Genomic DNA, 25,112 nt, shown 5'->3' on the forward strand with positions numbered 1-25,112 from the left:
GGCCAAAACAGTTGACATGCATCACCAAAAAACTGGCATATGCATAGTTACAAATTTACAAATAATTACTGTAATTTAAACAGAAATACAGGGCCAAAGGCATAGGCTCCCCAAACAAAAAGAACGGAGCTGAGACAACACAGAAATATTTGCTGTAAGTTCCAACTGTGCTGTGAAAAAATACAGGTTTTAGACTAATTATCCGTAAAGAGCAGAGTTAAAGAGAAAGCTTGTGCATGCTATATAAGGCTATGTAGAAGATAACCAAGATGGCAGTGGCCTTTGCAACTTTGATGAATGTCTTAATATGAGTCACGCAATGTTCAGGCATGGTATGATTTCACATTCCTCAGAACACAAAAGATCATTCATTGCCTCTAATAATGTCTTAAAAGAAACCTTTTCCAAGAAACGGTTGGAATTTGGGATACAGTCTAAAAGGACAATGACAAACTCCAGGCATTTCTTCAGCACTGAGATCTTTTTGTTAAATTTCTTTCAATAAAAACGCATTAACAGATTGTCTGGTCTCTGTTTTCCTATGCAACATTCACTTTTGTTCCCTTTTCCCTCCCTTTAGAGTAGCTCTGGAATCTGAAATCTTAGATACATTTATGAATAAATAAATAAAGTGACTCCGTTGCTTCCACTGCAGTGGATGAAAATAGGATCAGACTTAGCACTCTGGTTCCTGCAGTTAAGTAGAAAGTTCAGGACAAGCATGGGAGAACCCCCAAAAAGCTGCATTCTCAGATAAGACTTAACAACAAGTTGTAGAAAACTTCAGGCTCAACATTACCCATCTCCTCCAGTCTGACAAGAAGTTCAAAAACTTTTCCTTCTGTTTTAAACTAATCACAGCTTGTTGTGATGTCCAAACCCACAGCAGTCAGGTGGTATCTTAAATATTATGATAGACCTATAGTAGTGCTAATTCTTGGTTAGAGGAAACAAACAAACAAACAAACCACAAACTAGAGTTTATAAAGCTGACTTGTTTTCATTCCATAATTAAAATTAAGCTTAATTCAGTTTTTGGAGATAGATGTTAAAACTATGGTTGATCTAAAATGGAAGCTAAACCTCGATAATGTAATTCCTGACCAATAACTGAATGCAAATAACCAAATGAAGTCAAGGTTTGGATAAACATAGTATATTTCTTTCACATAAAACTTGCCTTACACCAATATTTCACATGGATTTAAGCTTACTTTAAAAATGCATACATACTTTCACTGACTGATCTCTGGAGTAACTGCACATGTTTAAAAGAATTCTAACTTGAATGCCATGTGCCAAAATCATTGCTGATAATATAGCTGGGAAGGGTTTTCTTAATTTAGGATAAATTTAAGTCAATCATCTGACCAAAATACAGTATGTTTTGGTCAAAGTTGCTTTGATTACAGAAAATAATTTTTCAACCAATATTATACTGTATATGAGTGAAAGAAAAGGTTCAAATGTCTATAGATTTATTTGCATCAGAGTTTCTAAACTTATTAAGTTGTGGCAGTATATCTTATCAATCCTATGCTGCTATGTAGCTAAAATTAGTCTGTCCAATGGCCATGCTCAATATAAATGTTCAAGAGGGGGAAACAGATCTTAAGAATCTTTTTTTTTATTAGCATATTATATATCTGTGATACGCCCCTTCAAAGCCACTTCGGTGATATTTATCAGCAAGTTATAATGAACTTTCCCCCCCTGGATTCTAAGGCAATCCATAGCAATTACTAGCACATCTGTTAATTAGTCTAACACTTTCATTCTAAGTGGAATTACAATGTAAAGTTTGATGTTAAAGCTCGCTAGAATTTGCACTTAGTAGCTAGTAGAACAGCGAGCAATTATATATCATTGTAATGAATAAATGTCCAATTAATCTCATGCTACTAGATGTTAATGTTTAATGGAAATCTGGCATTTATGGGTTCTGTAATAGAAGACTGCTAAGTAAAATCTGTCAAAATGTTTCCAAGTATGAATTATCTGAAGATTTGAACTTAATCAGATTTCCAGATATAAACTTCCACCTATCATCTCAATTCCACTGCTGAAACACGGGCTGCAGGGACAAGACACCTCATGCTGGCAATGGGAGGATCTAACTGGTGGAAAAAACTACACCTCAAAGTGTGACTCCCAAATACCCTCAATCCCTAGGGAAAGGATCATTCATAGCTTGCATTCATAAAATCCCTGGCTCCATTTAGGATCAGGAAAGATTCCTGCCGTGAAACCCTGGAGAACTGCTGGCAGCCAGTATAGATAATACTGGAATATATTGACCAATGGTACCTTCCCACGTTCTTAATCCTTTCCTGCCTAAGCACTCCAGTGACCACAGAATGCCTTCCATTGCCCTGAATGTGAAAAATGCAGCAGGTAAACAACTCTCAACTATCAAGTAGTAGAAAAATCAAAGGAGGGCCTTGAGGCACCCTCAAGACAAAGACAAAGGGATGCTAGGGATGATGGGAGTTGTAGTCCCCAAACAGCTGGAGGGCCAAGTTTGGCCATCACTGCATTAGTGGAAACCACTGCAAGGACTCCTCCTCCAAATCTGTTCTGGAAGGTTGGGAGAATCTCTAGAACAGTGTGGAGAGGTGGGAGATCAAAGGGGAGATGGTTCTGCTGGATGAGCAAAAATGTTTGCACTGATGAAACAATCTCCTTAGTGCTACGCGGAACTCTGCCCACACAAATTTCATTATGGCATAAGCTTTTTATGGACTAAATTAAATTCCATCAGATACAAGTAGGAGCACGGTCTCCTTCAAACAAAACACAGCATAAGAACATATTTACCCTGTAGCTTATTGGAAAAACAAACACGTTTATTGGTGAACACCAAGCATACCAATCTATACCCTGACCCCATTTTTCCTTGTGGAAGTCAGACACTGACCCAAGTGTGGTCACTGTTTCATGCGCCAGTCATCCCACACTCTCTCAGGTGCATGTCAGGCTCCTTCCAATCTTTTCTCCTGGGAGCATGTAGCAAGAAATCAAACCTGAGCCCCCCTTCTATGGTAAGCGTGTATTACTCCACTGAGCTACAGCTCACCATAGGGTCACTTGAGTACTACGTACAGCTAGGACCTTCATGGAGGGCGGAGAGAGAAGGAAGGAGTTGTGTGATTGGTCAGTTTCTGGGAGATTGTCTCTGACAAAGGAAACACCGTGGGTTCTTCCTGGAAGTATTCTTATGCATTGTGTGGGAGGGAATGTGAGGTGGGTTTCTGACACCATAGCACCCCTGCCATCATTACTCCTGCACTGGTACCTTCAATTCATACTTTAAGAAAAACTATGGTTTCCTGCTACAAGAACTCTCAGGTTCACACATTCCCTCTCCTCCTTCACACCCTTAAGTAAGAGACTGAAAATGTCCAATTTCAAATTTAAACTATTTACTGTTCCAAAGATTTTCAAACTTAAGTTAGGGTTGCTTAAACTATGATTTGTGAGGGCAAGCTTGGACCAAAGCACAGGCTCACTGCAATTCATAGGAGGAACCCACCATTTCCCATTGCATCTGAGCTGGGTCTGAGTGTGTCATCAGTCTTGTGATAGGTGGATGGAGACAAAGTGGTTAAGAGTGCTGCGGTGCTGGTGGCACACCTATGTTATCACTCTTATTTCAGGTACTATTGTTTTGCTTTCTTTTGAGGTGAAGAGCAGTGCATAGAATCACAAATAGAATCAGTTTGCGCAAGCGCTGGTGCAGCAGATGTTGGTGTGGTGTGACGAGAGGATTCGCCCGCCCAAATGCAGTCTTAAGCATTTCATGGAATGCTGTGAAATTTACTTTGAAATAAACATGTTAGGATCAGGCTGTCGCAGCTATGCAAAGTTTTCAAAGTTACAGGTAGGTAGCCGTATTGGTCTGCCGTAGTCGAAACAAAATAAAAAAATTCCTTCCAGTAGCACCTTAGAAACCAACTAAGTTTGTTATTGGTATGAGCTTTTGTGTGCATACACACTTCTTCAGATAGTTTTCAAAGTTAGCTGCTCCTAAATAGAAGTGAGTATGAGGACCAATCTACATTAGCAGGGTGTCAAGAGATGCTTTTTGAGCACTATGTAACACTGCTAAAAAGAGTTACCTGCTATCTTTAAAAGAGTGGATGCATGATCACTGTCAGTCAACTTCACAAATCCAACTTGATGTCTAAAGTGATCAGTTCCTTGAAAAGACAGATCCAATGGCTTTCCTTGCAGTAGTTCTTCAATTAAATCTTTACTCGCCATGAAAGCACCAACCGCACTATCAAGAGGAAAAATAAATATTAGAACTGATGTTATTCATCTCCTTCAGTAATACCAACTCTTCTGCTTAGTATTCTTAATGGCTGCATTTTACACCCTCCATTTTTAAAGCACAACAAGAGTGAATTAAAATATTGTGCATATACAGCTCTCATAAAGTACCAGCTCTGATGTGGACTCAGAAAATGTGTCTAAATGGTATCAAAAAGCATCTAAAGGAAAGAGCCTGAATTTACACATCTTTATTTCTTACACGAATATTGAGGCACATGGTCGCTCAGTGTCACAAGCATACGCAAATGTATGGCTCAACTAAGACTTCATTGAACCTTTATTCCCAATAAAGATAGAACCAGGTGGAAAATACTTTCATTTCAATGTATCTTTGTTATCTGTAAAGGGAATCTTTGTATGAGTCAATTTTTTTTTATTCCTTTGGAGCTGCACTGTACTTTTGTCCTTCCAGGCCATGACGCTTTGTGGTTTAGATTTTTGATTCTTTGTTTTCTTCTTTTTGCTATGTTTGTATTTATTAACAAAAATCAATAAAATATTTAAAAGGCTATGGTCAGCAGGACTCTCCTTATTAATTTGACTAGACAGTTACCGTATTTCTCTGTTGTTATTATTGGGACAATGACTTAATAGTCACTAGGTGGCAGTAACTACCTGGTGAGCAGACATCTTCAAGATCAGAGAAAGCCTACTCAATAAATATTGTGAGTTGGAAGATGTATTATACCACCCTCATTTTGACTTCCATCAGCCCCCAGCTTACCTGCTCTATCCTACAGTCCTGAAAGGAAATACTTACCTGTTTTGACCCTTTTGCCTGAAGTGAAAGATATGGCAGGCTGAGCAATTATTTCTTTTATGGCTAGCGCCAAGGCTGCAATCGCAGCTCCAACAAAATTAAGGCAGGCAGACTTCCTAACAGCTACCTCCTTGAAATGTTTCCAGCTTTCAATGGGTATTTTTTCACATTATCTTGTATGCCAAAGAGCTCTTAGCCATGAAACCACAGTGCATTGAAGAGACTTCTGGGGCACATTCTCGGCACAGACTTGAACCACATGGGGCACTGAGCAGGCCCTTCTGGGCCTCAACATCATCCCATATGAAATAAGCATGCAGCTGCACCTCATAAACATATTTAGTCATTTCCTGTGGGAGCAAGCTACAAGGGAAGATTCCTGTTGCAATGGAAATCGTAAGCGAGCTGCCTTTCAAGGAAGCTCATTTGTCACTGCTGTTCTTTCTGAGGAGCCCCAGATATACTCCTGAGGAACTCCAGGGTTCCTTGATAAACACTGCTTTAAAGGATGGCTTCAGTTCATTACGGGACCACATAATCCCTTCTTGGCTGTGGCATCATGTGGAGAAACATCAAGAGCAACTGGTCTGCATGCTTATGACAACTAGCAGTGTTTGGCAACAGTTTCTGCTTGTTATGGCAGCACATTTTTCCAGTCGCCACACAAACAGGAGCTGGCTGCATCTCTGCATGGCGGAATTTGCACTGGTGTCTCTCACACAATCACGTAAGGAGCAGTTGTGAGGAGCAGCTGGCCACTTTGCACAGGTGAACTCAATATGATACACGGAGAGAAAAAGAGCAAGAGGAAACCTGTGCACAGCTCTGTGCAAGTCAGAGCATAGGAAATTCCAGAACTCATTCCTGAATTGCACACCTGATTTACAACCCCCCCCCCAAAAAAAAAGAAAATGAAAGCCACATAATGCATTTGTGACACTGACTTATACTGGTTTTGATGTGTCAAAAGCACACTATGAACAAGTTACTCACAGGTGACTGACTAGAATACGCTGTCAATTAAGACATCCCTTTCTTTTCACCTTACAATATGGACACCCCCTTCCCTCCCCCCTCCTTTTCACTCCTGCTACTGTCGCTCAGCTTGCCTTTTGCATCAGAAATACCCTTTGATAGCTGTTCTGAAAATGAAGGCTTACTAAGCTACTATCCTCAGTAGACTCTCTGTGTGATGGGCTCCGTATCTGGTCAATAGCCAGTTCATAAATTACAGTGCAGCAGAGAAAGCAGAAGCACGAGAGACTCTCACTTCTGCTAAAACATACAACCTCGCCCTTGATGAGAGCTCTGCGCCTCAGGGATCAGCTGGATCTCACATTACAGCAGAATCCTCTCAAACTGGTGACACAGACTGTGCTGGATTCAAATTTGTTTTGTAATACCTATCACTTCTCCATTTGGGGTCATGGCCTAGGGTGTTTCCACAAAGTAATGTTCTGTGCAAAATAACAGAAATCACTGGAAGGGAAGGTATGAGGGCCAATTCACTTCAAAAGCCCACAGGAAGAAGAAAGGCACAAAACTGCTGGAAGATGAGGACGGGTAATGATGTGTTGCTGTTGCATTCACTTTCATTCTGGCATTGTGCCACTGAAAAAACCTGCTTATTTGTCAGCTTTCTATTCTGCGTGAAGCTAGCTGGGAGCTTAATAATTTTAAATGTAGTATGCGAGCTCAACATTGTCAGTCTCCTTTCATTCTGGCCTTTCTTCCCTACGAATTGCTTTGTTAAAGGCAGAGTCAAAACCAGGTCAATGTACTCAAGCAAGTATTACCAGTGAGTTCAACGCTAAGCTTCGCAAATAAAAAAGGCTGTGACCTAAAATTCCTATTATGATTAAAGCAGCAATGCATAAATACAATTATTAGAGCAGTAACTGCTGAGGATTACTCAACAACCCCAGGCCACAAGGACACCCTGTTTGCTACAAAGAGTATCCCCTCAGATAAGGACATCCCTGCAGAAGATGAAACATCAATAGGCTGGGTATGCAAAGTGTTTGTTCTGGGTGAATCAATTATGAAGAATATAACTAGTGAGGTGAGGGACTGGAGGAATGCACGGTAACTTGTCTGCTGGGTGCAAAGATAGGTTATTTAAATATCTTGAGCAATCTACTATCAGAGAGTGCTGGGAAGATATGAGAGTCATGAGAGTAACAGCTACATAGAGGAATGTAGGGGAGAGATTGTGGATGTTAAGGTAAGCTGCTAAGGAGTCCAGGACCTTCCTGCCAGCCTCCTCTGAAATTCTGGATATGTGACTATGGGAACTGCAGAGAAGAGGCTTTGACAGATGAAGAATGGAGGGCTCTTTTTGCTTGAGCGTAGAAAGAAATACCAGAAGAATGTAGCCTACATAAACCAAAGCACAACCGCAGAGAAAGCCCTTAAAATCAAATAAAAATAAACTGAACAGTGAAGAGAAACACACAGTTCAGACCAGAACATGCTTCAGGAATAATAAGAGTAGATGCAAAGGAATTTGTGTGCTGACTGTGGCGACAAAGACACCCAAAGGAGGCATTCCAGTGACAGCCACACAGCCCTGGGTTTTATTTACACTGGAAGCCGTTGCAGATGCTAAGCTAACACATGGACTGGAGATGGGGTACATTTCCACAAGCTGCACACAGCAGCAGCAACATATGCAAGTATCAATCACACAGATAGCCCGCTTTGTGTAGGTACCTCCCAGTCTAATAAGGCCACTGCTGGGGTCATAGTAAGTATCCAGGCAATGAGTGAGCAATGTGATTGGTGCTTGCACACTTTTACACTGCAATGCAAAGTCTTGGCTGTGTGGCCTTTGATTGCTTTCCTGGTGGCTAATGTGAAGCAGAAGTAACAAGAATCAGGACTCATCCTTGTAAATTGAGGGGGAACTGACATGTGTGTGTAATTGGCCCAGCGGATTAACAGAAAAGCAGAATAAAAGCCTAAATAACTGAAATAATCAAGAAATAAATAAGCTGTTTTCTAGCTTCTAAGCTGCTCAAGCCTGCTGTGTTTTAAAGGGTTTCTCCACAAGCCTAAATGTTTACTATTTTTAATTAATGAAAGATGAAACTTTTTCCTGTCAACTGAAGGTTTCTCAAGTGGTATTTGCATATATCACTTGTGTTGTCAAATATACAGGCCATCAAGTTGACACAACTTCTACCAATCAGAAATAATGAGTACGGAAATGTAAACTGCATTACTGTATAGGTTTTGGAACTGGACAAAGATGTTGCACTACAGAGAGAGAGAGAGAGAGAGAGAGAGAGAGAGAGAGAGAGAGAGAGAGGGGACTGAGAATGTGGCAAAGCAGTTCTTCAGAAGCAGTGCACATTTCGAGAGACGTTATGAAACAAAACATGACATTTAATGACAAGAGACTGCACTTGTCAGAAAGGAGGAAACTCATTCCCTTCTTCAATTTTTAATTTAAAACTGTGCAGGGAGCTAATTCTGCTGCAGTCCTCAAAGCCCTTACTTGGGCACACACTGACAGAGCTCTATAGCCACTCACTTGAGACTTTGAGGATCACACCCAAATTTATTGGAAGCAAAACAAATGGAAGAGTTTTAGCTTTTAGCATAGTGCTGTTGAAAGGACTCATTATACCTCTTTGTCCATTTCTCTTTTGTGATTCACTTTCATTAAATTACCCAGCTATTAGCTCCAGCACTGAGAAGTCTGAGCAACTTAAGCCCATGCCATACTTTGCTGAAAGCAAATTTGTCAAAAACAAAGAGCCAAAGGCAGAGGTGTACAAAAGGTTCACAAAGCAAATTTGTTAGTTCACGCATGACATGTGCATGCTCCACTGAGTGCAAGGGGGATTACTCCCAAGTAAGTGTGCATAAGATTGCAATCTTACTCCATTACTGGAGACCATATTAGCTGACTCAACTACACTAGTTGCTATACACCTCATTATTACAAGGATCACTATTAAAGAGGCCATTATGGACTAGAATACGGCCTCACAGCCCATAATGCAACCACCTCCTGACATTAAGCAGGTTTGAGTCTGGTGAGTACTTGGATGGGAGACCTCCTGGATACTAAACTGAGGCCCATGCTAGAAGAAAGTTGGATATTAATGTACTAATATAAGAACTCTCTGTGTGTGTGCGCACGAAAGAGAGAGAGAGAGAGAGAGAGAGAGAGAGAGAGAGAGAGAGAGAGAGAGAGAGAGATTAGCCAGTGACAGGTGTTGGAATTTCATGGTGTTTTGATCCAATAGCTTTATATTTTCTCTTCCTTCATATACGTGTATTCCTGACAGCAGAGGATAATCCTGTATGCATCTGATATGTGGTCTCTGGTCTACAAAACCTTTTGCTATGATATATTTATTAGAGAGCTGGTGTAGTGTGTAGCAGCTAAGCTACCTCCATGTTTTTAAGTACAGTGGTACCTTGGGTTAAGAACTTAATTTGTCTGTTCTCAACCTGAAACTGTTCTTAACCTGAGGTACCACTTTAGCTAATGGGGCCTCCCACTGCCGCCGTGCTGCTGCTGCACAATTTCTGTTCTCATCCTAAAACAAAGTTCTTAACCCGAGGTACTATTTCTGGATTAGAAGAGTCTGTAACCTGAAGAGTCTGTAACCCGAGGCACCACTGTATTTATTAAGAGGCGTGGTCAGAGGGGTCCAAGCATCACTGAGACTGCAGCATGTTGAGAAGAAGATGTAAACTGGACAAAAATTCCATCCTTCTTCACTTCATCAGGGCTATGACCTTTAGGTTATGTGATTAAAGTAATCTATAGTTTGGCCTTCAATTATCTTTGATCAAACATAAAATTCTCTAAATGCTTTAGCCTTTCCTTTTAAAGAAGGTGTTCCAATCTCTAATCATTCTACATTTCCCAGCTATATAATAACTTTTTTGAGATGAGGCTACGAGAACTGCAAATTGGAGGGCTCCAAATTACTAACAAAGGTATGGGCTAGCAGGAATCTTTGGGGGGAGATCAGCAGTCTCCAGTTTGCATAGCTAATTATCCATGGTTTGCATATAATTTTGTCCCCTTATTACCTATGTGATGTGAGCACTTTTACATGAATAAAGTTTCCTCTATACCACAGAAGGCATAACACTACTAATATAAATTATTAACCCCAGCCATACGTTATTAATGTCATAATTATAGTTAAAATGAAACCAGAATGTTTCTGTTACCCTTTTTTGGGTTACCACACTTTTAAGTAGATTTTAAGACAGCATGTGATTTCAGAGTAAAATGCTTACTTGTCAACTGCTTCTTCACTGGCCAAATGTAGAACAGAGAGGGTGATATGCAAAGAACCACAATGAACCATTGCTTTAGAAAGCCTGTTATCCTTTTGTATTATTTTATCCTGGAGCAGCTGAATAGTGTCTGTGATCTGAGGGAGAACAGAAACACATACAAAAACAATATTACTTTTTTTTTTATTAACGCAATCAGCAGCAAACACAAAGAAAACGATTTGCTCTGCATAAGGGATAGGGCGAGAACACAAACAAAGCTCGAGCACAATGTCTGTTTTACTTGAACTGGACTCCTGCAAGAGACTTTCCCAGTTTGTGGTGCTTCTTGACCTTAAGAAAACCCACCATGATAGGAAAGACATCAGACAGGAAACACAAAACAATATACATTTATTAGGACATGATTTCTAAAGCCAAATCCACCCTCTGTTCTATGTATTCTGAGGAAAGCACAAATACATAGGAAAAACATCAAGGTTATAGAAAACCTTGGTCTCATCTGGACGCAGGACGAAAGAGCAAGTTATAGCCCATACTCCCTTTCAGAGTGAAGAGATGGGCTCCGCTTTGCTCAAAGCAGACGGGATACATGTTACAATGCAGCCTTAGGGGTGCCTCTTAACACATTAGCACTTTTCATACAAAATGACTCAACTGATCTAATACAGATGTTGGTTGGGGCTTGATCGTGCACAATGCTGCAAGCCAGCAAAGTTTTATATTATTTTCTACAGAGAGTTGTTAGTTTTCACACTTCAGGGCATCAGTTCCGTCAAACCAAATTACCAGCATCTTCAGCATTTCACTTCTTTAATCAGTTGATCGCTTAAAATGTCAAAGGGACAGAGTTCCCTGGGAAAGCTGCCTTGAAATATTGATGGCTGACTTCTGGTTGATATGTTATGCATACAGGGGATTTTTACTGTGTTCATTACCATAGGGTTATGATTGCCCTCAAAGGATTAGTCTACACATTGTTATGTCCTGCCCCACCCCAACTCCCAGTATCAGATTGGTTCTCTGGCTACAGAACTAAATACAGATCTTATTTTTCTCAATAATAGCTTTGTGACTGATTCCCCCAGGTTTTCTTACTATGCAAAGTGAGAATTAAAGTACATGTGAAAAGCACAGAATAATGCCACAGCAGTGCACTGAGCAAGGGGGAACCTGGTGAACCTCTCCAGCAAGTCCCAGGCTGCTTCTCTTGCCTTCCTTCCCCTTACTAGGCTAGAGATCCAACCTCAGAAGTGACCGATGCCCCTGGCTGTCACCCATCATTAGAAACAGGGGGCTAAAGCTTCTCTGCTCAGTTAATCCACAAGCTTCCCCCTTCATGCCAGGCTGTTCCTGGAATTTTGGAGCACCCCAAAGAGAGTGGAGCAACTTCGGAGGCTCAGCGGACATGAAGCCACAGACCACATGTATCGGAAAGACCATAAATGGCTTTTCAGAATGACACAGAATCACATATTTTACAAGCGACAAATTTCAAGTGCTAAACAGCCATTTGGGAACTCTGTAAATACTTGTTGCAGCCCAATACATGCCTACTCACTGTGTTTAATAGAACATAAGTGGGGTTAAAATGAGTCCCAAAGAACTACCAATTGTTCTGTTAGTGTTTGCTTAAGACAACAGATGGATTTCAATTAGGGAACCAATCTGATGTGATTTATTAGGTTGCTGTTGTTGTTGTTGTTGCTGCTGCTGTTGTTGTTGCTATTAATTTTTTGTACCCTCTGCCCATCTGACTGGGTTGCCCCAGGCACTCTGGGTGGTTTCCAGCAAAGTACAGTGGTACCTCGCAAGACGAATGCCTCGCAAGACGGAAAACTCACAAGAAGAAAGAGTTTTCCGTTTTTCGAGGTGCTTCGCCAGACGAATTTCCCTATGGGCTTGCTTCGCAAGAAGAAAGCCCATAGGGAAATCTCCGGGGACCTCTTTTAAAATGCTGGCGGTCGGGAGCAAAGACTTTCGCCCACCGCCGGCCTTCAGAAGAGGTCCTGGACGCATTGATTGATTTTCAATGCATTCCTATGGGAAACTGTGCTTTGCAAGACAAAAAACTTGCAAGACGAAAAAACTCGCGGAACGAATTAATTTCGTCTTGCGAGGTACCACTGTATAAAGGAACACGCCAAAATATCAAACATCAAAAGCTTCCCGAAACAGGGCTGCCTTCAGATGCCTGCAAAAAGTCCTATGATTGTTTAGCTCTTTGACATCTGGGCAGAACTACCAAAAAGGCCCTCTGCCTGGTTCCCTGTAACTTCACTTATTGTAGTGAGGGAACTGCCAGAAGGCCTTCAGAGATGGATCTCAGTGTCCAAGCTGGACTATGTGGGTGGAGATGCTCCTTCAGGTACACAGATCCCATTTAGGGATTTAAAGGTCAGCACCAACATGTCCACCTAATATATATATTAATTCATATATAATCCATCACTTTACTATAAAAACATAATTCAGGGGGATTCATATAGGATAAAAACAACTAAAAATCACCCACATTGAAATTTTGTACACCAATCAAGAATCTTAGAATTGTAGAGTTGGAAAGGACCCTGCCCATGCAAAACTATATTCTAAAATATCTCAGAAAATGGGAAAGATCATTTGACATTACAAATTACAATTTCCTAATATTGGCAACTAACAAGGACGATAACCTTGCACATTTTAATGTTTTGTTTTATTTATTTATTTAGTTACATATTCTTGTTTGCAGCAATGTGCTTGGCTGACACAATCTTGCTGAAGAAAATGAATCTAGTTGCTTTGTAAGATGAAGTTGGATAATGAGGTTTGCCTTGTAAAGGCTATTAAGTTATTTAGCTTTATTTTTCCATCCAGTAACAGCCATATGAGAAAATGTTTGTCTTCAAATTACACCCAGTCATTTTTGTTATGCACAGAAGCAAAGTAAAAAAAAATTGCTACAGCATACATTCAACCGCAGTATTACTGGAAATTAAATCAAGTAACTATTAAATGTTGTTTAGATGAGAAATTTCCTGAACTAAACTAAGGAAATCAAAGATTTGTTTTCATCCAGCAGACATTACAGTCCAATTAAAAGAAGTAATCAAATGGACCTAAAAATAAATTTATATCTGAAACCAGTGCATGGCAGTTATTAAAAACAACAGATAGCTATTCTTAGAATAAACTAATCAAAATGGAACCAAAAGCATCCTTCTCCTCATTGTGGAAGGTGAAGGGAGGAGCATATGAGCCCGAAACTTACATAAGAAAAACCCTGCTGGATCAGGCCAAAGACCCATGTAGTCCAACATCTTGTTCTCCAGCAGACAGCTGTGTGTATGTAGGAGCCAGGAAAAACGACCTCAGTGTAGCAGTACACCACTCACTTGTGGTTCCCAACAACTGGTACTCAAAGGCATACTGCCTTCAACCGTGGGAGCAGAGCACAGTCAAAGGGCTAGGTAGCCATTGCTGCAGTTTATCATGTCTGAACTGAACTTGAGGAAGCACATTCCTGACACTATCAGCAGGCTTCCAACAGCTTTCAACATGGCATGGGAGAGCTCTTCTTTTGAAAAAGGGAGGGAATGCCATTCTGTCTCCAAATTCATATTCTCGTGTATACATGAGCTTCTAGCACGCAAAGGAATGTCCATATCAATAGCTCCTCCAAACCCAGAGCTCTATGTGTACAAGCTTCTTAGGAGGCCACATACTGGACCATCTCTATAAGGGACCGCGTGCCAATGGTGGGTTGGGCCCAAACCAAATTATGTATAGGGGCAGAGCTGGCAGTGGGACAGAGCACACACCACAAACCAGAGACTGCAGAGAAGGCAACCATACATGGAATATACATGCATGCATTTATTAGCACCCATGCAACATACACATAACCTTCCTCCCCATGTTATCCACCCCTGCTTCTGAGCTGATTAGCTGAACAGCAAGGAAGAGGCGGCTTCAGAGACCTGCTGCTTTTCCTGGTGCTCAGCAACTTCACATTCAACTGGGCAGTGGCAGCTGCTGGGCAGAGTAGGGCAACATTGCTTACTTGGGCTTCCCAATGTGGAAGTCAGTGATGGTAACTGAGAGGTAAAAGGGGGCGAGGAGCTTAGAGTAGTACAAGCACAGTGGCAGAACCAATCCAACGCTCCTGGTGCTACATCTGCAGGTTCAAACTTCCTGTTTCAAACACTACAAATTGTGGACAAGACGGAGTGCTTCCGGAAGTGGCAGAAAGATATTTCTAAATTTGTCTGGCAGGGCAAAAAGCCCAGAATTAAGTTTAAGATATTAACTGATGCAAAAGAAAGAGGGGGCTTTGCCCTGCCAGACTTAAAGTTGTATTATGAAGCCGCAGCTTTCTGCTGGCTAAAAGACTGGCTACTTCTCGAAGACACTGATGTACTGGACCTGGAAGGTTTTGACAATGCTTTTGGTTGGCATGCATACCTATGGTATGACAAGGTTAAGATCAATAAGGCCTTTAAGAACCATATTGTCAGAAAAGCAGTGTTTAATGTCTGGATAAAATACAAAGACTTATTGGAAAACAAAACTCCAAGGTGGCTCTCACCTCTGGAAGATAAGGCCCGAAAAACACCCAATATGGAGGCTAAATGGCCAAAGTATTCGGAAATCCTAGAAAAAGATGGAGATAATTGGAAATTGCAGAGTTTGGAGAAAATGAAGGATAAAGTGTGAGACTGGTTACATTACGCTCAGATTAAGGAAGTCTTTAAAAATGATAGAAAGTTAGGGTTCCAGGTGGAGAAATCGAAATTGGAAACAGAACTGTTAGAACCTAAGACTAAGGTACTTTCAAGAATGTATAACTTGCTGCTGAAATGGAATACACAAGATGAAATGGTTAAATCGGCTATGATAAAGTGGGCACAGGATATTGGGCATAACATTATGTTTGAGGATTGGGAAAGGTTGTGGACCACTGGGCTGAACTTCACTGCATGTAATGCTCTGAAGGAAAATGTAATGAAAATGATATATAGATGGTACATGACCCCAGTTAAACTTGCCAAAATATACCATTCATCTGATAATAAATGTTGGAAATGTAAAGAAAATGAAGGAACATTCTTTCACCTCTGGTGGACTTGCCCTAAAGTGAAGGCCTTCTGGGAAATGATATATAATGAGCTGAAAAAGGTATTTAAGTACACCTTCACCAAGAAACCAGAGGCTTTCCTTCTGGGTATTGTCGGCCAGAAGGTGTTAAAGAAGGACCGAACAACGGCAGCAAGAATACTCATCGCTAAGAACTGGAAAACTCAAGATTTACCCACATTGGAAGAGTGGCAGATGCAGCTGATGGATTATATGCAACTAGCCGAGATGACTGGCAGAATCCGAGACCTGGGAGAAGAGAGGGTTGAAGAAGACTGGAAGAAATTTAAGATTTATCTACAAAAATACTGTAATTTGGTTGAAAGTTAAGAAGGATGCTAGATCATAAATAACTGTCCTCCACTAACTTAAATTTGAATTTGATGATAAGTGAGTATAAACTCGTTGATGGAGAATTGTTAGACTGTGTTTAAAGGAGCGGATATAAGATTTGTAAACAAGATGATAATTTGCTTGGAAAAACGTTTCCACAATGTAAGTGGGAGCGGGAGACGTGAAGGAGTCCAAAGAAGTGAAGAAAGTATGTTATATAAGTAAAGCTGTTTACTACTTATGTATTGGTATTCAAAAAATCTTAATAAATATTTATATATAAAAAAACAAACTTCCATTCCCCCCGATTTCTCCCACTAAACGACTGTTCAGTAGTGAAAAGGAGGCAGCTCCTTTGGGAATCAAGCGCCTTGAGGAGCAACTCCCAAGAGAGCCAGTTTCCTTCGTTCCTCACCTTTCTTGTTGGGAAAGCAAGGGAAGATTTCTGGAACCACCAGTTCAAAGCTCAAAACCCTTCTGCTTCAAGGCACAGAATCAATGCCTGGGTTTAAGTCTGAGCTCTGGTTTCATTATTCACAAGTGATTTTGTCCCCTATGAGATCAGAATAATAATAAAAAGTAAGGCTACCTTTGGATTTGTGATTGGAACTGAGATGAAGTAATTTGGTTTATCTTGATTTTTCTTTTTCTTCTTTATTAGATTGTCTTCCTCACTCTCCCTCCCAGTAGTTCTCTTTCTTGTCTTTTTAGCTGCGGTTTTATCTGGGCAGGAAAGGAGGGTGGAGAGGTGTTACGATACTGTGCACACGTGAGTAGAACAATACATAAATTCTTGAAATTAGTACGCAAAGAGTCAATACTTCAAGAACCACCTCTCCCCGTACATACTGACCCGGACTCTGTGTTCATGATCTGAGGTATTCTTTATGTACCTCCCCCACATGAGGTCCAGAGGGGGGCAACACGAGAACGGGCTTTTTCTGCAGTGGCTTCCTGTTTGTGGAGTCTTTCCCCAGGGAGGTTCGCCTGGTGCCTTCATCATACATCTTTAGGTGCCAGGTGAAAACGTTCCTCTTCAACCAGGCCTTTGGCCGATTAATATTCTAGCCTTTTGAATGTGTTGGGGGGGGGCTGTTATTGTTTGGTTGTTTTTGTTTTAAGTGTTTGTTGGTGGCTTTTACCTTGTATTTTATCATGTGAACCACCCCGAGATCTTATAAAGGGCAGTATATAAGTCTAGTAAATCAAATAAATAGTAATAAATATATTCAGGTATCATACTTTTTGAAATATAACATGTACGACAGAGACTTTCCACAAAATGTTGTTGTATAAAGGGTTCCCTGCCTAGGATTCCAGCCGTACCGTTCCATTCCACACATCCCACACGTTTTCCATTTACTCTTCAACAGTCAATCTAAGCCTACTGCGCCTGCTCAGTCCTCACTGGGCTGTGGGGTTCTTTCTTTTTAGAAATATTTCTAAAATATTTCTTTCTTTTTAAATATTTCTTGAACTTCAGCAAACCTCAGGTTTCCTCTAATTTTACTGACACCTCCCTCTTATGCATAGTTGTTGCCCTTTGGGTGGCTTTAAAAATAAAATAAAATACTGCACTTATATCCCACTTTTCCTTAAAGAAGCTTGTGGGTTCTTCCGCTTCCCCTTTTATCTTGCAATACCCCTATGAGGTAGGTTAGGCTGATAGACAACCATTGGCCCAAGGTCACAGCTCCACGGCTGAGTTGAGAATTGGAACCCCTGTCTAACACCTCAAGAAATGAACTGGAATTCTAACATAGGGTGACAGAAATAAGGGCCTGACATTTTAAGAGGATTTTAGGTCATATACATTTTTTCCTAAAATTAATTAATTTATCGATTACCCCCTTTACTGGGGCATCTGCTTTCCTGTCAATGGCTACATATACCCTTGTGGTAATCTGTCAGAGGCTGGCATGCATGGCATCACAGAAAAATGTGTCCTGGATTACCTAACCTGTAACAAAAGCTGCCCTGCTTCCATTTCCACTATGACTACCTCAGGATAGAAGTCTCAATCCTATGCACATCTACTTGGCTATAAATGTTGCAAATATGTAGTAATAATAATAATTTTTTATTTATACCTCGCCCTACCCGGCCAGGGCCTGGTTCAGGGTGGATAACACCAAATATGAATTATGAATATGAATTTTTTAAATTAAAATACGGCTTAAAATGCAGCCTCATTTTAGTAGTAGCCCATAAATCAAGACCATAAAGGGAGGAAACATCAGATATTCACCCGAGCCAGCTATCCATGCTGGTCCTACATAGCCCAGTAAAAAAGCCAAGGGAAAATTTATATACCATATCCCATGGACTGAGAGTGAGTCCAAGCTGAAGGCCAGACAGAACAGCTCCATCTTGCAGGCCCTGCAGATAAGATGTCAGATCCCGCAGGGCCCTGGTCTCCTGTGACAGAGCGTTCCACCAAGTCGGGGCCAGTGCTGAAAAGGCCCTGGCCCTAGTTGAGACCAATCTAACCTCCTTGAGGCTCGGGACCTCCAAAGTGTTGTTATTTATGGACCTTAAGGTCCTCCGCGGGGCATACCTGGAGAGGTGGTCCCGTAGGCATAAACAGATATGCTCTCAAAGGCTTCTATGTTTTCTCCAAAAATGACATAATTTAATGTTGCTTCCGAACCAGTACATTCCAGTATTTTCTATGCTGCACTCATTGTCTTTTTACAACTCTGATTTATTTATGAAATTTCTAAACTGCCTTTCATCCAAGGATCACAGGGTGATTTACAATATAAAAATACGCAACACAGGAATAAACAAAAACATTACTCCCCACGCATATATTTGTGGTGATGGTTATTGTTTCTTAACTGACGATGAAATAACGGCGCCACCCTGTCCAGGCCAGATTTGCAAAACACAACTAAGGTTATCTTCCTGCTACTGGAAGATTTAATTGGGCCTGTTCTGGTACCTCCTGCCACAATCAGCCCTTTAATTAGCTGTTTCAAATCTGCAGTTCAAACAATCTCAGCATTTGCTCATTACCTTTTTATTGTATTTTTCATTATCACAATTGCACATTTTTCTGCATTTTCTTAAAGGGCAAGCACTAGGAAGCGGAGAATTTGTAGTTCATAAAATATTTTGTGATCCACTCGGGATCTGAGTGCATTTTTGTGGTTAGAGGATGCAAACATTTGGGACTTTGGGGAGAGGTGGCGCCAACATTCAAGGACTACAATAGATGCATTTGTAATTGCTAAGGTCAGAGTACAAAATACAAAGAAATTTGGCTCAAGTGGAACATGCTTGTTTACTTCCAAGATGGAAATTTGAGCTAAAGTAACTTCACAGCTCTGGATTAGTATTTATACTTACTGCTAAATTCATCTTCAATATCTGCTTTGGCAAATGGCATTTCCATCATCAAGCAACATACAGAATCATCAAGACAGCGGGATTCCTCTTTTCGTTTTTTTCTTTGCTTTTTCTTCCGCTCCACAATTTGCTTTCCATCTGGAATACATTTGAAACAATGAGTTGGGTTTTAGATTTCAAGGCTGATGAAATCATCGCCAATAAAACTCAGTTCCAGGCTCACAGCTCACTGCAAGGCAGCTTTTCAAGTAGAATACCAGAGGCTCTCACAAAGCAATTGCTTGTTCCTCCAAACTGCAAGTTTAGGTTTCATTCTTAGCTTTCGATGTTTTATGAACAATCCCAAAATACATCTGTGTGTCTTGACTCCCTTTTTGAAAGCCACAAGTAATGCTGACTTGCTTTACAAGGATCTTGCATGATTAAACTTCCAATCCTCTACACCAGAGTAAGTTTTCCCTACTACTGCATCTGTGTATGCCTATCTTCTAAACAGCTTGTGGGTTCTTATAAACAATGTGTGGATTCTTCAGCTATATACATAATCAAATTCCTTACTTATTTTTTATTTATTTATTTATAAAAATATTCCTATACCTCATTAAAATATCAAATTTGTTTAAAATAATGTACCTATATAGTATAAAAACACATAAACAAAAATAAAATCAAGAGACCATCAACTAACTAGCATGAAAATATGTATTCTTAATTGCCTGCACAAGCCTGGAAGAATAGAAAAGTTTTTAGCAGAAGGCACATTTTTTGCATATTCTACAGAGCTGGGCTGATGACACTAAAGGTTCTATTTTGTGTTGATGTCAAATGAGCCCTGCCAACTTAGGTGACAACTCTCGTCACATAAAAATAATTATACACCTTTTGTTAATGAAAAGGTACAACTTACTGTGTCGTTTTAAAATAAAAACAAGTAACTGTGACTCTAAACTGATAGTAGCAATCTAAGGAGAGACCATCATAACTGTTGCACTGAATTAGTGGTGTAATGCTTCTTCCATTATGCAGGTATAATTGTAGTATGACATAACGCAGTTACTAGTTGTGTAGCGGAAGAAGTGTTACATCAGAAATTCAACATATCAAGAAATTACTACAGAGCCCTCCTTTTTCAGATCTTCACTGCCAGGTAGTCCAAATCTAACCCAATGGGGGAATTTGGCAACAGACACACCTGTTCTGTTCTTGTGGCAAAGAAATCACTGGCTTGATAGATGAAGTGAAGTGTAAAAAACACAAGCACATGATCCAGATTATTAGTGCCCTGTATAGCGTCTCTTAGATACCTCATCCCTCATCCGTAGTGCTAGGGGAGATAAGTCACCTGATTAAATACTAATTGGCTTCAGCTTAAAGCAGCGAGGGAAGGCTAACAGGGCAGTTGTTAGCTGATCCTGAAGGTTGTACTGGAAGTAGCTGCTGGCTGATTAAAAAAGAAATGTGGCATTTAGGTGAATTGCATCTACAGCTTCCTGTTGTGCGCACACACAGTGACAAACACAGGTTTGCCATCATGTAAATGTGAGAGGTTAAAACCTTCCTTCCCGATTCAGAGATCCTCTCCTCTGTGCCTTAGGGGAAGTGAACCCTCCCAGCCATTCTCTATATAAAAGCCTCATGGGATTTAAGGGAGGGGGGAGAACTGATCTTCTGTTCTGTCTCCTGCATGCAAAATCTGCACAGGGTCCTACTCATATAGGAAAAAAGGGATATCATGCAAATCTCTGCACACACAATGGTTTAGTGTGAATGGTCATTCTGTCATCTCAGAATTCCTATCTACCTCCAGTGTTAGGCATGAAGGGTATCTATCTGAATTTCCAACTATAGAAAAGTCTCAGGCACAGCTTATCACCCTCAGACGTTCAGGAAAAATAAATGTGTTGTCATTGTTTGCATATAAGCTTCACACATTGCATCTTTTAGGTACATGCCTTGGAGGTTTTAAGTGTATGCCAAAATTGCAAATTGTAAGAGTGACAAACAGGTTTGCAAATGCATCATAATGACATATTAATGGAGATGCTATGCCTGGCCATAGCTTCCTGTTGTGTGCACTTTCCATGACAAACCCAAGTTTGCCATCCTATAATCAGGAGCAAAAGGCGATTCTGCCAATTGACTGTTATATGGCTGATTTCATCATCAACAGTATCCAAAAATAAAACACACCCTTTACCCTGATGGGAAGGAAGAGAAAAGCTAAAGTGCCATTTTTGCCCCCCCCCCCAAATTATATATTTTGACTTTAAACTATCAGCATCCAAAGAACCAGGCAAGTGTCGAACGTCACTGTTTGTAGTAGTAACAAGTGAAGCAGGGATTACCTCAAGGGAAATTATCCAGAGGATGAGATAAACAAGTGAGTCATAGTGTTGGGCTTGCTGCAGGTTGACAAATTGGATGTGTAATTCTCTGCAGTTCAGAAACAGTAACTTCAGAACATAATTTATGGTTGTCTGTTATTATCATTCGCTGATGTGTAATTTGAATTGAACTTGTGGAGCAGATACTAAAAGATCCATGATGGCTCTGGGACATTAAGATCAACGCTGCAATACAAAGCATGCCTAATTAGAAGTTACACTGAACACAGTGGACTTCTTTCTGGGTAAATATGCCTTGAATTGGGCTGCATCCCTAACTGCTTCCCAAACATATACATTTTGTTCATCTTTCTTAAATTAAATATATGTTTTGAACTGGGGCTCTGGGGAGACCATAGGCTGTATTGATATTACCACTGAATTATAACAAGCAGGATAAGTGCTGAATCATGAGCAGATGTGGGATGGACAGTAGGTATGTGGTTTTATAGGATCCCAGTCATAAAATATTCTCCTTACAGATTCCACACTGAAGCAAGATTCATCCTTAATTATATTTATTGCCTATACAGAACAGAGTGATGTGTTGCTCTTTCCCAGGAGGCTTGGCTGTAATGCGTAATTTAGGCTATCAAATGTGCTCTGCAAAACTAGAAAGGCTGTATCTGGGGGTTCCCTTTCAAGCAATAGTAGTTTGCTTCAGCCATTTCTTCAGCAATATTTCTTTTTTGGTGCTGTTTGCACTGCCAGTGCAGTGGGGTGCAAACTACTCCTGCTCATTTAAAGCTACTCCAGTAAAGCACTTCTACACCTACCAACATGAAGTGCTTCCCTGCTTGAATAAACAACTGCTGTTTGAGATGATAGATGTAAATGCACTCCATTTTGGGAGACTGCATTTCTCAATTGAATTATATTAAAAGGTACCAAGGCATCTTGCAAGTTGTGAATTGCTGGCAGCTATAAAAGCAGGCCAAATGCTAATCGTGTTGCCTTCATGGCTCTAACTGTAACACGAAGGACAGAAAAATCCCTCCATCACCCCAATAATTCATTGGCCTAGCGTTTCTCTGAGATTCCACAAGCAGAAAAAAACTTGGAAGAAAAGGCAGTGATTTCATAGTTTGTGGTAATGTGGTATAGCAGATAAAGTGTTGCAGTTAAAACTATGACACTCCCTGGTTAGCGGTGGGCAAGTCATTTCCAGCCAAATTTCTCACAGGGTTGTTGTAAGGATACGAGGAGAGAGCTAAAATAATTTCATGCCAACCATAAGCTTATAGAAAGGAGAATGAGCTCCACAAGTGTAGCAAAAGTATGTGTAAACATAAATCATCATTAATTAGGTGAACATTTAAAAGAGCATTTGGAATGGTAAACAAAACCCAGTAGCCTGCAGTGTCATTTGTTCTTTCTTCTATGCTAATTGTGCATAACAAATTGGTTTTTATACTTCTCTTTCTCCCAGCTGTTATGTCCAAGAACACTGAACCATACACAGTATACTTACAAGTGCAGGGTGTTAATGCTCCTTGTGGCATTGCCACTTACCCTATCTGTCCCTTCACTGCCATTTGATACTAATATCTCAATTCCCACTCCTGGGAGAAACTTATAGTTTTCTGAGCATAGTCAGTCACATTGCCGAAGCTAAACAAGTCTGGGTCTGGAAGTCCTATACAAGCCACTTTGAGTTCTGGAGGGTGAGGTGTGGCAGAATAATAAATAATAAATCCCTACTAGCCCATCTAATGTAGCTGTGTCACATCCAAATTCTGTACTGCACCTAGCAGATCACAGATACCAAACAAGCATTTGCTATTAGTAGCACTCATTTTTATTCCCCGAATACACACTGCTTTATCACTGCAAGGTTAAACATCATCAGTAAAACTATCTAGCTAGCTATGTATAGTGACGCGGGTGGCGCTGTGGTCTAGGGCTTGCCGATCAGAAGGTTGGTGGTTCACATCCCCGTGACGGTGTGAACTTCCATTGCTCGGTCCCTGCTCCTGCCAACCTAGCAGTTCGAAAGCATGTCAAAGTGCAAGTAGATAAATAAGTACCGCTCCAGCGGGAAGGTAAACGGCGTTTCCGTGTGCTGCTCTGGTTCACTAGAAGCAGCTTAGTCATGCTGGCCACATGACCAGGAAGCTGTCTGCAGACAAACGCTGGCTCCCTTGGCCTATAGAGCGAGTTGAGCGCCTCAACCCCAGAGTCGTCCATGACAGGACCTAACGGTCAGGGGTCCCTTTACCCTTTATCTATCTATAGCAAGGTTGCGCAATGGGCCCTTCTCCTCCTGAATGAGAATACCTTGTTTATCCCCAGCAATAATTCCAATCTACACTTCTGACGGTGACTCTAAACAAGATGTATGCACCAAATGGTTTGTGCTTAAGGGGAAAACCTCAGGCGTACCTTTGTACACGTCTCTGTGCTGAGGGCTAGAATGCATGTCGGAAACTACCCCGAGCACAGGAAATGTTTCAAAGCAGCTTTGTGTAGGAAGGGGGATAGCAACACCAAAAAAAACGGAGCCGAAAACGACCAAAATTGGGGGAGCCTTCATTATACACTTTTAGGCGCCAGGCAAAAACGTTCCATTTTAGCCAGGCTTTTGTTTCCTTGTTTGACATCCTATGCCCTTTAAAAAAGTGGTTCTTTTTTGAAGGGGGGCAGGAGATGTTATTGGGTTGTTGTTTTTATTTTGATTATATATATTGTGGTTTTACATTTTGATATTGTTCTGTGAATCATCCTGAAACCTCCAAGTATATAGGGCGGTATATAAATTCAAATAATGATGATGACTCAGTGGCAGTCCCAAATTCAACCCCTAGCATCCCCAGGTGGGGGTGGGAGAGCCTCCTGCCTGAAACCCTGCAGTGCTGCTGCCAGCCAGCGTAGGCAATACTGAGCAATGGTCTGGCTCGGTATAAGGCCTCTTTCTCCTCCTCCTCCACCTGCTGCTGCTCACCGATCTGCTGCAAGAGCTGGCTGCTTGTCGAGAGAGGCTGCCCGTTCTCTCCGGCTTCGCCCGGGGCCTCCGCCTGCAGCCCATGGGATCCCGCCCTGCGGGGAGGCGAACGCTCTCGAGCTGCCATGGCGACCCAGGCACCACGCGGCCCCCGCCTCTCCGCAAGAGGCGCCCGCGGGCCGAGGGGGCTCCGAGGACTAAGCGGCGCGGCTGCGCCTGCGACAAGGCGAGCGGAACGGAGAGTCCGGAGCCAGAGGGTCCGCGGTACCATAGCCCGGCTGGCACCTCTGCCTTCGCGGGGAGCAGGCAACTACGGGAAGGCGGAGGGGTCAAGAGCGAAGTTCTGCGGAACGCTCGGAACGCAAGGAGGGAGCGAGGACGCCCCTCTGCCTTAGCAGGAAACTACGAATCCCAGCATGCAATGCGCCCGCAGAGCGTGTGATTAGGCCGGGCGCGGAGTTGTATCCGAATGCTTTCGTTGCGTTCAGTCAGACTTGCCTCCGTTGTCGCCAAGGACCACCTGTTTTGTGTCCCCCTTTCCTTCACCATCCCAATCTTTGTCAGAGTATTCTGATGTCTGGGAACAAAACATTTCAGGCAAGACATATGAGTAATATTACAA

The 25,112-nt window shown here is 41.4% G+C and overlaps 1 protein-coding gene across 1 annotated transcript in view; it reads right to left on the reverse strand.

Annotated features, from left to right (window-relative positions):
• The window catches only part of AKAP7 (A-kinase anchoring protein 7), a 79,091-nt gene extending 54,303 nt beyond the window's left edge, over positions 1-24,788 (reverse strand). Inside the window, exons 1-5 of the mRNA XM_081907239.1 lie at positions 24,491-24,788; positions 19,166-19,303; positions 16,404-16,537; positions 10,364-10,500; positions 4,119-4,279 (exon numbers count right to left, since the gene is read on the reverse strand). Of these exons, the coding sequence (XP_081763365.1) occupies positions 4,119-4,279; positions 10,364-10,500; positions 16,404-16,537; positions 19,166-19,303; positions 24,491-24,761 (841 nt within the window). The 5' untranslated portion in view covers positions 24,762-24,788. The remainder of the gene's footprint in view (positions 1-4,118; positions 4,280-10,363; positions 10,501-16,403; positions 16,538-19,165; positions 19,304-24,490) is intronic.
• Positions 24,789-25,112: the final 324 nt, after the last annotated feature.

This window comes from Podarcis melisellensis (assembly GCF_964234715.1).
Source record: "Podarcis melisellensis genome assembly, chromosome: 3".
In the NCBI taxonomy this organism is placed as follows: Eukaryota; Metazoa; Chordata; class Lepidosauria; order Squamata; family Lacertidae; genus Podarcis; species Podarcis melisellensis.